We start from the raw sequence: 13,991 nt of genomic DNA on the forward strand, positions 1-13,991 counted from the left end.
ATGAACAACAACGCTACTGTGCAGCATGGCGGCCATATTCAAGTCGCCAGCGGTAAGTCTCTCTCTCTCTCTCCCTCCATCATGAATGTTCATTCTATTCGTTCCTTTCCCTCTTCCCATCCATCTATTCATGACATACAACCCGATCACCGACTGATTCAGAGGCAAAGACGACAGCTACTTCGTGAAGCACTGGGGATACCACGATCGCACGCTGCCATGCACCAATGATCCCGGGTCGTGTGCCTATCTCGACGCCATCTACTGGATGCACGATGTGTCGATGCTGTACACGTTCATCATGTGGGCAGTCATTGGCGGCATCCTCGCCATCGTGGTCTTGTATCGCGTGTTGGCACCGCGGCCCGGGCCGGTGCCGACCAAGAGCGCGAGAGAAGCCGAGGGACAGCGACGAGGTCAGTCAAGCGCATGGTACCGGGCAAGCCGGGCGATCCAGTCTTCGGTCCGGAGGTGGCTACTGCCCGAGCGCTTCGTGGGCCTGTTTGGACACACCACCAGCCTGCAGGTCCTCATCTTGATGATCATCCTGGCCTACCTGCTCATCTTCTCGCTCGTCGGCATCGTCTACAAGACCTGGATCACGCCGGTCAAGGGCACGACGAATCTCTTCAACCAGCGCTCGGGCATCGGCGGCTTCGCCGATCGGGTGGGAGCCCTCGCGTACGCTCTGACGCCTTTCACCGTCGCGCTGGGCAGCCGGGAGTCGATGCTCACCATTCTCACGGGCTTGCCCTACCAGTCCTTCAACTTCCTGCACCGCTGGACAGGCCGGATCATCCTCGTGCAGTCGGCCCTGCACACCTTCGGATGGACGCTCATCGAGGCCAACTTCTACAAACCCCAGCCCGAGGTCTACCAGGAGTTCATCAAGCAGACCTACATCATCTGGGGCTGCGTTGCCCTCGTCTTCATCTGCTTCCTGAGCGTGTTCAGCTTGCCCGTCGTGGCCCGATATACCGGCCACGAGTTCTTCCGCAAGGCGCACTATGTCGCGGCCGGTCTCTACTTCGGTGCGTGTTGGGCCCACTGGAGTCGGCTGGCGTGCTGGATGATCGCGTCGCTGGGCATCTGGGGCCTCGATCGAGGGCTCCGCTTCCTTCGCACCGCGCTCATTCACACGGGGCATCTCCATCCGTCCAAAGGCTTCGGCTTCCACTCCGCACAGTCCAGCCTCCAGTACTTCGACGACGAGGACGGCGGCGTGGTCAGGCTGGAGTTCCAGCACAACCATGACACCTGGGCTGTCGGCCAGCACTTCTTCCTCACCTTCCCAGCATTGAGCATCTGGCAATCGCATCCGTTGACCGTGGCCTCAGTGCCCGCCGCGCATCCAGCAATACCGCACCAGTAAGGCAACAGACACCCCACTCCCCTCCTGGAAAGCAATCGACTGACCTTCCACACCCAGCACGTATATTGTCCGCGCTCGCCGTGGTGAGACTGGCCGTCTCAAGACTCTTGCCCTCTCCCACGCGGCTTCTCCCAACCCAGAAACCACCCCCATAGTGCTCAGCGGCCCCTACGGAGCGCCCCTTCTTCCCTCCCCCTCCTCCCCCGCCGAACCTACCAACATCCTCGCCATCGCCGGCGGTACCGGCATCTCTCTCACCCTCCCCCTCGCGCTCGCCGCCACCTCGCTTCCGAGCACCGCCGCAATAGACTTCGTCTGGGTCATCCGCCGCGCCTCCAGCACCCAGTGGATCGCATCCGAGCTCGAGACCCTCAAGCGACGCGCCGCACAGGGCAAGGTCGACCTGAAGATCCACCTCTACATCACCCGCGAATCGCCCTCCCAGACCGCAACCGAGACCGCAACCGAGTTTCCCGCCGCCACTCCTGAGCACGAGGGAAAAGACATCAAGAAAGCCTGCGAGTCCAGCTCGTCTCTCTCCTCGCTGTCATCGTCCGCCAACTTCACCACGACGTACCTGCCCTCCCATCGGCCATCCCTGCACGCCATCGTCACCTCGTTCCTGGAAACCCGCGCCAATGCCGAGTACAGAACACGTGTCATTGCGAGCGGCCCGGCGTGTATGGGACACGATCTGAGGAGTGCCGTTGCGGCGTCTAATGACGGGGCGAAGGTCTGGAAGAATGACCGGAGGTGGGACGTTGAGCTAGAGTGGGATGACAGGATGGGCTAGAGAGATAGGGAGACGAAGTACATAGATAAGACCCTCTTGGAAATAATTCGAGAAACGGGTAAGGCAGGCTATATCATATTTTGCGAGGCGTTTGTACTCATGCCGGCCGCTAGACGTAAATACAATCAATACAATAACGATAATAAAAACCAATAATTTACCACAACACCGACTCATTGGCATGGCATCTACGGTACTGTCAACCGGACAAGCTAGCAAGCAAGCAATTACCTAGTCAATCATAGAATCTCAAGGCCTCGGATTTCCATCTTCTCAATCAAGCACTCACTCACTCCCTCACTCACTTACCCTCCCGAGCAGGGAGGCCAACACGCAAGAGGTTGGCGAGCAGACGGGATATGGATGGCTCCTCTCTCTCTTTCACAGGTCGGAGTTGGTTTCTTCTTCTTCTTCTTCTTAAAAAAAAGAGATGTGCTTATCGCCTTCATTTCACCCTCCACTATCCCTTCCTCCACCCTCCATCCATCCCTCGCCTAGATACGCTCACCTCACACCTCACAGCTTTCACCGCACCTATAATCGCACCGAGGTATAACCGCTGAGAGTTTTAGCATTTGCTCTAGTACTACCGCCAAAAAGCCTTATTCTTTCTTACTTTATACGTAGGTAATGATGACAAGGCTTGATCGACAAATCAGACTTCTACAATTTCTTATCCACACAGGCAGGCCCTTGTACTTTTCCTCAAAAGCCTAAGCAAATCAATAGTATCAATCCCAAAAGAGCCTGGAATTCAAGAACGGGTAGGATTAAGGTGCATTTGATTTTTTCATTCTATCGCATTCTGTATATTGAAACTTTTCTCCCGACTGTCTTTCGAGGTCCTCTCAAGGCAGAATTTCAATCCGTCAACGCCAGAGACGTCTATCAGCCAACCAGTCCAGTGAACGCCATTAAGTCCCATTCAGCGTCGATCAGAGCCCTAAACCTGTGCCCATTCCCTCGTGTAGACTAGTCGGTATGGAAGGAAAGAAAGTGGTCTGTGCATGGAAAAAAACTGCAGCTATTTAACGAGAGCCCGAGCATCCCGCATCCGCCTGCGGCCAGCAAGCTCCCCAAGCAGAGCGTCCTTAGCTGCCTTGACTAGCGGTGCAGGCTCTTGGCTCTCTCTGTCGAGAGTGTCGATTAAAATCCGAATCTGCGCTTCCGTGCACAGGAACGGGCACTTCTTTGAGAAACTGAAATGGGCGATGCCACAGTAGCCGCACTCTGCCGTGGTCCGGACCCGGACTGCACACTGTCCTTCCGCATGCTGGTTCCCACACGTCGGGCATCGACTAAAGGCTGATCCCGCGGACGGATGTGCGTTACCATACCCGTTGGGGGGCTGGATTACTTGATGCTGGAATTGACCTTGAGTTTGATTCTGATTTTGACGGGCGGGGTTAAAGGAACGGGTGAATCCGCCTTTATCAGGGTGGGGTCCTGGTACGACGCCGTAGGCTGAGGCCGGGAGGTGGTTGGAGGCTTGAGGACCGGAGCCGGGAGCGGAGGGGTTGTGACCGGCCTTCCACTGGGGGACTTGGGATTGTGCTTGGCTACTGGGCTTTTGCGCGAAACTCGGCTGTTGGTGGGAGGGTGGGAAAGGAGCTGGGTTTTGCTGGCTTGTGCCGTCTTGGAGGGCCTGGCCTTGGCTTGGGACTGTGGCTGAGATGGGGGAGTGCGGGATAGAAGCTGAGCTTTGCTGGCTTGTACGGTCTTGGAGGGCCCGGTCTTGGCTTGGGATTGTGCTTGTGATGGGGGGTGGCGGGAAGGGTTCTGTGACTGCGAAATCTTGTTAGCTTGAGTAGCTTCGACGTTCTGGGATTTGATCGCAGAATTTGACGAATTTGAGCCAGCTTGCGACGATTGGACAGTCCGGTGAACATGATCCTTTGAATCTGAAGGGCTAGAGAAAGCGGGTGGGTTCTCCGCAGTCTCTTCTCTCTTCTGCAACTGAACTGGAGAGGGGCGAGACTGTGCTTTCTGGGCAGCAGCCACACTGTTGGTAGGATTTTTGAGAGGCTGCCTTGCACTTGAAGCGGGCTGAGCTTTCTTTGAGACTCCCTGATTTGTAGCGCTCACGGTGTTCTGTTTCGTAGCACTACTAGAAGCCAGTTTTGGGGCTGGTAGGTTCTGCTTAGAAACCTGTGTCTTGAGTAGCAGAGGGTGAAAGAGCGTAAGCGTTCCAGTCCTAGCTCCGGAGTAGATGACTGGCTTGGAAACAGCAACAGCGCCTGTTGGCAAGGGTTTGAGCTTTTTACCTTTTGCCTTGTTTTGGAGCTCGCTCAGAGCAACCAGACCAGCGTCGGAATCTTCATCGATTTCGGTCTCGGGAGCGGATTGGTAGTCAATGTCGCTGGCAGATCCATTGGGCTTTTTCTTTCTCGATTTCACTGGGGAGGGGTCATCAATGTCCATCTTGTTATTGTTCTCATTTTCACGGTATGTGACGGTCTATCAATTCTTAATTAGCAACAGAAAATGAGTAGAGGAGTGTATTACTTACCTGGCGTGCCCGCTTTCCTCGTCCAAATGCCTGTGCGTCTCTGGCCGCTTCGGCGGCTGCGTCGGCCTCTCGCTGTTTGAGAATTTTCTCCCATAGTGAGGTATCTGGAGGGACATCATCGGAATTGTCATCGCCGACATCATCAGAAAGAGTTCCCTTGTCATTAGCCCACACACGGGCAAATGAGAATTGGGACTCGGCACTCTTTTCATCGTCTAGGTCGGTGTTCTCGACCTGTGTTCGGTCCAAGAGCTTGTCAACGGAAGCGGAGTCATATCGAATGTCGTTACGATCGTCGTCGGCGAATAGTGCTTGGGCACCATGTCTGAGAATAGATTCCAAATCGACACCAGCGTCGTCCTCGGCGCCCATGCTCTCAATGAGGGCTTGGTCCAGGGCCATCTTCTTGCGACCAATCTGAACAATCTTTTCTTCGGCACTGTCTTTGGTCATCAATTGAAAGACCAGCACTTTCTTCTTTTGACCAATGCGATGAGCACGAGAGAGGGCCTGGATGTCTTGGTGCGGCTGTAAACAAGTTAGCTAGGCGTTTGGGAGGGTAGTCGGACGATTTACATTGAAGTCAGGATCCTAGCCAGAAGTTAGCATTGGTAAAATGATGCGTAAATTTATGCATAACATACCATGATGATAACTGTATCGGCGGTAGCTAGATTGATACCTACACCTCCGGCACGGGTAGAGAGCAGAAATGCGAATAGCTCCGAGTCTGGCGCATTGAAGGCGTCGATACGTCGTTGCTTCTCCAGAGATCCAATGGTTCCATCTAGTCGCTGGAAAGGAAGCCCGAGGCCATTCAAGAAGTCTTCAACCAAGTTGAGCTGCATCAAGAACTGACTGAACAAAAGTACGCGGTGACCACGATCTCGCAATTTTGGTAACATGATCTTCAACAGCTGGAACTTAGAAGATGCTTCGACAAGCTTGGAGTGAACATCGTCCGCAGTGTCCGTCTTGGAGACTTCTTCGATGGCCGAGCTGTATAGGAATGGATGGCAGAGGCACTTCCGGAGCTGCATCAAGATATTGTTTAGGTTACCTCTCTCCTTCGGCTTGAGAACTGTACTGCTCTGTCCGAGAATGGATTTGATAAGCTCCGGACTCCTAGCCAGGATTGATTTGTATAGCTTCTTCTGGACAACACTCATCGAAACTGGCAGGATGACCTGGGCCATTGGAGGCAGGAATTTCAGTACCTGAAGCTTGGTCCGTCTGTCATTTGAATTAGCGGAGGCTTTTGTGATGCAGTAGTGCAAGATCTTACCTCAAAAAGAAGGGACGGATGAGCTCATGCAGCTCGGGGAGATTCTCCTTTGTCAATTCGGCGTATTTTTCATCCATGTCAGCAGCATTGATAGAAGTGTCGAGAAACTGGAGGAGATTGAAAAGCTCGCGCTTGTTGTTTTGAAGAGGCGTACCTGCAAACGTCAGTCCCCCTCGAGAGTTAGAAACGTGATGAAAATACATACCCGTAAGAAGGACTTGAAACGGGACCTTCAGTGCCTTCAACGCAACATACAACAAGTTTGCATCGTTCTTCAATCGCTGACCTTCGTCAACAATCATACCTGCCCATCTGATGCGTCTGAAGAAGGATTTGCTGTGGTCATCAACGGGTGCTTCGTAGGAGGTAACGACCACGTGAGCTCTGAGATCAGAGCATCCATCGGGGTAGAGCTCATACTCCATAGCCATGTCTCGCGCCTTCTTAGCACCGTAGTATGCAACAACCCGCAAGCTAGGAGCCCACTTCTTGATTTCTCGTCGCCAGTTGGGGCAGGTTGAGTTGGGAGTGACTACGAGGAAGGGCCAGCACTGTGTAATTTAGCAGGGACTCTGGAGGCTCAAGTGTAGCACTTACTCGTGGATTATCTTTGGCTAGGGATGCCATGAATGCAATGAGCTGAATAGTCTTTCCGAGACCCATCTCATCCGCGAGAATGACGTTCTTCTTTTGATGGAAATTGTACAGCAGCCAGTTGAGACCCTCCATCTGATAAGGCATCATCTGACCACCTGTCAGAGCCGATGGTTGCTTCTTCAATTCAACCTTCTTCTCGAAGTTCAGAGAGCGGAATTTCTCTTGGCGTTCCTTCATGTCAGCTACGGGTGGCTGCTTCAAATATCTCCCAGCCACATATTCGTTGTAAGCCGAAACGAAGTCGCTCCAACGAGCCTCATCAGAAGGCTTGGGTGGCTCCTCCCAGACAGCTTCATCGTAGCCCAGGCCTTGGAACTTGACCAGAACCTCTTGAACCATATTGATTGAAGCTTTGTCGTCTGCTTCCGACTCTTGCTCGAATTCATCGTCATAACGGACGTCAAAGACAATTTCCATGCGAAGGTATTCCTCGGGGACCGCCTCCTCATTAGTCCACTTTGGAAGCTCGTTGACACCCTCATCACGATTGATAAAAGCCTTGCGCATGGCAGCAGCTGTAACACCCCAAACCCAGGCACCAGGCATCCAAGTAGATTTGAAGTAGGAAAGCTCGGTCCATTTCACAAGATACTCCTTATCATCTTCATCGAAATCGAAGATAGTCTGGCCTTCTTTGTACGATTCACGATTGGCAGGTCTCCAGGCAACGAGCGTTTGAACCTTGGCAGGGACCAGGTAACAATCCCTGCACTGCCATCTCGGTGTGTACTCCTTTAAACGCTTCTCCCGAAGCTCACTAGTACCCAATTCTTCCTCGATGTCCTTTGAAATATTGAGACCTGGAAGGTGGTCGAAGTGGTAAGCCCGGTAGCAGGAGATACATCTGAACAAAACGTTCTCGGCATTGTTGACCAATGTCTCAGGCACCTTAGTAATAGGATCGTCTCCGTCGTTTTCCTGTCTCAACTTTTCTTCCTGCTTGGTGGTCTTCTTTGGAGCGAACGCCTTGCAAGCGGGGCCAGGCTTCTTGCACTCTTGACAGGTGTCCAAGTGTGGTGCCGAGGGATCCTTCTTTGCAGCAAGACCAATGCACCGGCGACATTGCAAGACAAAGTTCTCGTGGCCAACCTTAGTCACTGCGTGATCTCTGGTACTGCGGTATCCGAGGCAGACCTTGTGAATCGATGTTGAGCAACCTTGGCAGTGGATCAGAGGACTCGTGCCCTTGTTAGAATCCGGTCCAACCCCTGAACAGACATCGCAAGACTTGTTATGGAACAAGGCAAAGCGGTCATTCTTCGGGACGGGTTGATAAATCTCTCGAATGCTGAGGACCTTAGGCGTGTTTTTCGTAGGGCCGTCGTCAGCGTACATCTCTTCGTCCATATCTCGCTCTTTCATGTTCTTCACAACACGATCACGTCCTGAGCGGCGACTCGGCTCTGCGCGCTCTGGCGAGGCGGTTGAGCTAGCATACTTACGAGGTCTACCTCTTCCACGCGTGGTTTGGGATTTGCCTTGACGTATGCTGCGCTTCGGATGATTTGACCGCCGGTAGACAATATCAGAGCCATCATCGCTTCCGAACTGCATAGGGCCCGCCAGTTCATCAGCGTCATCGTCAGATCGAGCAGCTCGGTTGAGTTTCCTCTTGATGTGCGTTTTATTAATGCGCCCCGAAGAGCGTCTCGCGGGTCTTAGACTATCGGACTCCGATTCAGAGCTTTCCTCATCGTGGATTGTTTGAGCAGGGCGGCTGCTGATTCTACTGCTGACTCTACTGCCGACTCGGCTGCTCTGGCGAGTACTGTTGCTTGTCAATAGAGAAACACGTCCCTTCTCAAGGCGGCGCTTCTTGGTGATTGCTTGTTTGTCGGTTTGCTCATCGGAATCGGTATCAATTGAAAGATGTGAGCTGTCCACGATACGCACGTTGGGAGGTCTCCCGCGTAAGCGCTTACCAGCCTGACCAGACATGTTGCGCTCTGCGCTTAGTGGGTCGTTAGAGTCGTTCGAATCGTCAGGGCCGTCATTGAAGAAGTTGAGTGCGTTCTGGCCGTTGCGAAGTTGCAGGAGCTTTTCTAAGGAGACCTGAATGGTGTATGTCAGTCCTGTGAGATCGCTCCGATTAATTTGAGATGGAAACGACTGATTGTGGTACTGAAGAAGCCACGAAAAAGCATAAGCTCGAAAGATTGGTCGGGGCAGCAGTCAGCGAAATGAGGAAGCGAAAGTCTCGACGAGATTCGAGGAGAATAGTATGCACTGAGAGCTAAGAGGTCAAGTTCACCGGTGATAGGGTCGGAGATCGAAAGATCGAACAAGGTTTGGGGGTTGAAAAGGAAAGGTTCAAAAGTGAAGGCAACATAGCAGCACAAAAAGAGGGGGGAGGAAAGAACGCTAATAAGCAATCGACCATTTACGATTCTTGACAAACTAAAACAATATGAGCCGGTGAATAGCTCTTGCACAGTGGCAATGGGGCACAATTGTGAGCCACCTAAATAACAACTTCCATTGCAGAGCATGTCCATGGTGGAACCTATATCTAGCCCACTTGAACACAAATATCCCTGCATTTGCGCATCTTGAAGGTCCGTAACTATCCACTCGCAGATTTTCGAGGGAAAAACATGGCAAGGTGAGCAGCTGAGCCCGAAGTGGGAGCAGACGCTGGTCTTCGAGGCCCGAAGTCGGCCACGCGGCCTACTCTCGCTCATAGCCCGAAAGAGCGCGGGTCGTTGCTGGGGCGGGGCAAACTCGATGACTATGCAGAAAACAAGAGAGCGGTACTCACAGTATCTTCGGTGTCGTTTTCATACTCAATTCTGTACCATGTGGTACCTGCGGGTCCTGGGGTCTCCTTCAAGACCTTTTCTACCGTTGTAGCGCCTTGCAATGGCTGGTATTCCCAGGGACGAGCAGGCGCGGACACCAAGACAGATAGTCCGCGAGTCTCTTTGTGCGAGTCTCGAAATCGGTGGGACAAGGTAGAATGGGGCGGCGTGTTCTCGATGTCTTCTCCGACGTCTTCTTGCGGTCCCGGTCCCGGATCCAGATGTCGTTCTGGCGTGTGCGGCCTCTCGTCCCCATGCCCCTCTTGCTCTGGCTCTTTTGATGTATGCGCCTTAGTCTCTGGCTGTAGAACACCATCCGCTGTATCATGGGCGGTGTCCTCAGAGCCGGATGTGAGGTCGTGGGAAGAAGCCATCTTGGTCTTGAAGGCGTTCCTGGTCCGGAAGTGACTGCCCAGTTTATCAGCTAGCCATCCTGTTACTTTGCGTTGCAGGAACATATCTGTCTCGACCTACTTGTGTTCTACTTGTCTGGGGCAATAGTAGACAGTACAGAAGCGGTCCTCGGACACAGTGGAAGAAGGTACGCGGGCGTGGGCATGGGCGTGGGTGTGGGCGTGGGCGTGGGATGCTGCAAGTCCCGCCGGTTGATGAAAATGTATTTACTTATTGGTAGGTACAGCACTGCACTGCACCGCACTTGGTTCTGCGGGCGCAATACGTAGAGAGGATTCTGCGTGAGATGCAGCGTGTTCTGGTCGTCGGCGTTGAAGTCGCGGTCGCGGTCAGTCGGGATGAACGGACGGGTGCCAATGCTTAGGGTACGCGTTCCCACGCGTGGTATGGCTTATCCGCAGGCACTTAACAGCTCTGACCTCCGAAGAGAGATATATCTCACTTGAGCATTGAGCATTGAATCAGGCACTCTAAAATAGGGGGGGGAATTTAGTATCTGTTTCCAACATGTTTCCCACCAAATGATAATGTATATCTAGTGCAGATGCTCCTTGACTAAGTAGTCCGTCCGTCCCAGCTATGCCCTACGTCCTAGTCCTACGCCCTACGCCCTACTTACTTCTACCGTACTTGGATCTTACATGCGGAATTCAGTCCGCAGGTAGCGCAGGGAGTAGTAGGTACGTACAGTAGTACTACTACTTACGGAGGTTCTAGCGCCTACCGCGGGCGGTCCCGAGAATCCCTGCAGGTCGCGATTCCAAATTCTTTTGGGGTCGCGAGATCCAGATTTTAAGCCCGCCCGGGCAAACCAACTTCCTCTCCCCCCCCCCCCCTTCGATATCCATCCGATGAACAGTTTGATGCTGGCGCGCAGGACCGTCACTGTCCCCTCTAGGATCCCGTGTGCCTGTCAGCTTCGCCCATACGCCGCCAAAGCAAGCGTCAACACTGCCATAGCCAGAGGGCTTCGCAAGTCAAAAGGCGTAGGCTTCAGAAACACATCGTCCGATCATCCAAATGTCCCACGCCCGCACCCGCAGGAGCAGAAGTACGGGCAAGCGAGAGGCATTCCTCCGCACAATTCTCGGCGGCAGAAAAACGATGAGCGGGCGACATATGGAGAGCTGAGGGAGAGGGAGAAGGAGAAGGAGAAGGGAGATCGCTTCCCAGACAAAGCTTGGAGGGCCAAGGGGGAGAAGGCACAGGCACAGGTTAGAACGGGTACACGATCTTACGATGGAAATACCGCAGCATTCTCTAGAACAGGCACCAGATTTGGCCGTTCTTCGGGCGAGGCCAAGTCTCGAGAGAGGCGTGGCAGATTCGAAGAAGAAGGCAGTGGTGCTTCAATCTCTACGATATTCGATCAGGGCTCTGATCGGAAATATTCCAAGGAAGCCGAGGGCCCTGGTCGGCCAGAGAGAGCCAGATTTGGGAATAGGGGAGACCCGGGCAAATTGGCATATACCGGGGACCGAAATGCTGATCGTCCAGCCAGGCCTTCCAAGTTTCGAACCCAGTCAGGTTCCCGTCCATCTGACCGCTCTCCTCAGCTGAAATTCCCTCAAAGACCAGAAGGCTCTACCCCTAAGCCATCATACCCTTCGCTGTCATTTGGGCGCAAGACTGGAGACTCGCATTACGGAAATAGTAGTTCCTCTGCCACCACAAGCTCGAAATCTCGATCCATCTCTGAACGAGAAGCCTCCCACCACAAACTCTCTTCTGATCGAAAGTCCTTCAAAGATTCCGAAAGTACCCCTAGCCGGCCTTTCAGGGAAAAGACGTCTTCGGGAAGCCCTTTGCCTCAGTTCGAGGGGAGGTCCGTCGGCCCGGGCAGCAGATCGGACAAGCAAGAGCGTAGTGGAAAGCCTTTCGAACGAGGCTCCAATTGGGGCGCGAAAAGGCCTTACGAGCAACGCCATGGAGATTCTGCAAATAGCCAACCTCGCAGTATGCACATTGCCGACCACAAAATACCTCTTTCTATACCATACACCACACCTGCCTCGGAATTTCTCTATGGAACCTCTGTTGTCGAGGCGGCTTTGATGTCCCGCAGGATACTGAAACGCAAGCTATACAAACTCTACATCTACACAGGTGAGAATCGTGAGGACGCAAATCGGGACTCCAGACTCCAACGACTGGCACGAAAGAATGGCGTCGACGTGGTTCGAGTAGGCAACGAATGGGTTCGGCTCATGGACAAAATGAGCGCTGGACGTCCACACAACGGATACATTCTGGAAGCATCCCCCTTGCCCAGACTTCCCGTCACTCATCTGGGGGAGTTCAAACCCGCATCTGAAGAGCAGCAAGGAGGTTTCGAGGTCACCATTGACTATCAATCCCGAGAAGAAGCTGCAGTCAACGGAACGGAGAACTTTATCAGAGTTGCGAAATCCACCTTTGGACGCAAGCCATTCGTTCTCTTACTTGATAGTATCGTAGATCCCGGGAACTTGGGAGGTATTATACGCACAGCTTCGTTCCTCGGAGTCTCTGCCATCGCCATCTCAACGCGCAACAGTGCATCTTTCACCCCCGTCGTTCTCAAAGCCTCCGCAGGTGCTTCCGAGAACGTCACCTTGTTCTCTGTCAACAAACCCTCCGGTTTCGTCGTCGATTCAAAGGCAGCGGGATGGAAGGTCTTCGCAGCTGTCGCTCCTTCGAAGCGCGATGATCCTCATATGCCGAAGTCAATTTCAACGGATTGCTTGGACGACCCACTGTCCGAGTCCCCTTGTATACTTATGCTAGGAGGTGAAGGTGAAGGCCTTCGCTGGAATCTGAGGAGCAAAGCCGACGTCGACTTGTATATCCCGGGATGTGATCAAAGCTACACTGTTGACAGTTTGAACGTTAGTGTTGCTACTGGCATACTATGCAATTCTTTTCTGCGAAAGAAGATCGGAAACTCAGCTAAAGAAGTAGCGGATGGCGAGGCCGAAAGTAGACATACAACCCCTGCTTTATCGGCTTCGGGTGATTTGTTTTGATCGGGGTTGTATTATTATTTAAATTACACTTGTAAATATTTTGTGATATTATTGAGCGATTATTCGAATCGTTTTAAAAGCGCTGAAGAGCTTTTTTAAAATGAAAATAGAATTTGAAGTAATAACTTTATATCGGAATAATAAATCCATTTCACTAATAGTGGGCCCTGACGTCGCAGCTTTTGTGGCCCTTTCTTAAAGTAGGCGAAAAAAGTATATGCCGGGAAAAGAGTCTGTCCCGCTTCAGCGCAAAAAACGGCGGGGAACGTGAACAGTTCAATATAATAGAAAATATCAAATATTGATTCATATACCTAAATAAAAATAAGCAAAAAACGCGCGCGTGCTTCTTTACTTACCGATTTTAATTTCGGAGATTAAGAGCTTTTTAAAGCTTTATTATGAGCGAATATAGCTAGCTTTCGAATAGCTTTTCGAAAACCCTTTCGAAATAGGCTGCTCCATGGGGCCCTATGGGGCCCCACGGAGTTTTGAGTCCTCCCCACGGGGGAACCCACGGGGGGTATAAAATTCTGCCCTCTTTATAAGGAAACCTTACAAGGCGTGGAGTTACCTTATAAGGTTTATATATATAAAAATATGCATATGCATAATTACTAATCAAATTTAATAATTAGATTTATTAATTAGATTTATTAATTACATTTATTAATTAGATTTATTAATCAGATTTACTAATTGTGACGACCTTAAGCGATTACTTGAAGGAACTTACGGGAGCGCGGGGGTTCATATAAGAGCTTAAGAGAATCTTAAAGTAATGATTTAAAATTAATAACTACCGAGTATAAAGGTCGAAGGTAGCTGAGGTTTATATATACGAAAGTAGAAGCGCTAAGGACTCGTGAACTATGGTTTATAAGTTAAAAGCGGGGAATAAAGAAATACGAAGAATACGAAAGAAAAAAAGAAAGAAGTAGCTTAGCGCATATAAGGTGCGTTTAAAAGACTTAGCGTATCGTTATACTACTTTTCCGTTTAAAAAAAGCTCGTCTTCGAGCGTTTATCTATTGCTTTATTACTGCTTAAGTGATTGTAATTATCAATATCGTTTGAATAAGCTTTGATTTATTCGAAAAGCTTCGCGAAAAAGTCGAAAAGCTTTTTGTATTTTAAATAAAAGTTACGTATTTTAAA

General features: G+C 51.6%; 3 protein-coding genes across 3 annotated transcripts; 2 read left to right on the top strand and 1 right to left on the bottom strand.

The window, feature by feature from the left end:
* On the top strand, positions 1-2,165 carry L3040_005761 (uncharacterized protein; the record flags this gene model as incomplete). Its single annotated transcript, XM_007288715.1, has 3 exons — positions 1-52; positions 171-1,368; positions 1,430-2,165. The coding sequence occupies 3 exons, from the start codon at positions 1-3 to the stop codon at positions 2,163-2,165; spliced, it is 1,986 nt and encodes a 661-aa protein (XP_007288777.1).
* A 1,024-nt stretch (positions 2,166-3,189) lies between these two features.
* Positions 3,190-9,973, bottom strand: L3040_005762 (uncharacterized protein; the record flags this gene model as incomplete). The annotated part of the gene is made up of 11 exons (XM_066154635.1): positions 3,190-3,950; positions 4,430-4,622; positions 4,675-5,202; positions 5,251-5,265; positions 5,319-5,907; positions 5,960-6,113; positions 6,165-6,510; positions 6,557-8,668; positions 9,375-9,822; positions 9,889-9,903; positions 9,960-9,973. The coding sequence occupies 11 exons, from the start codon at positions 9,971-9,973 to the stop codon at positions 3,190-3,192; spliced, it is 5,175 nt and encodes a 1,724-aa protein (XP_066011484.1).
* A 718-nt stretch (positions 9,974-10,691) lies between these two features.
* L3040_005763 (uncharacterized protein) lies at positions 10,692-12,833 on the top strand (the record flags this gene model as incomplete). The annotated part of the gene is made up of 1 exon (XM_007288717.2): positions 10,692-12,833. The coding sequence occupies one exon, from the start codon at positions 10,692-10,694 to the stop codon at positions 12,831-12,833; it is 2,142 nt and encodes a 713-aa protein (XP_007288779.2).
* Between the last annotated feature and the right edge of the window lie 1,158 nt (positions 12,834-13,991).

This window comes from Drepanopeziza brunnea (genome assembly GCF_022702325.1).
Source record: "Drepanopeziza brunnea f. sp. 'multigermtubi' strain 214-2 chromosome Unknown ctg9, whole genome shotgun sequence".
Classification (NCBI taxonomy): Eukaryota; Fungi; Ascomycota; class Leotiomycetes; order Helotiales; family Drepanopezizaceae; genus Drepanopeziza; species Drepanopeziza brunnea.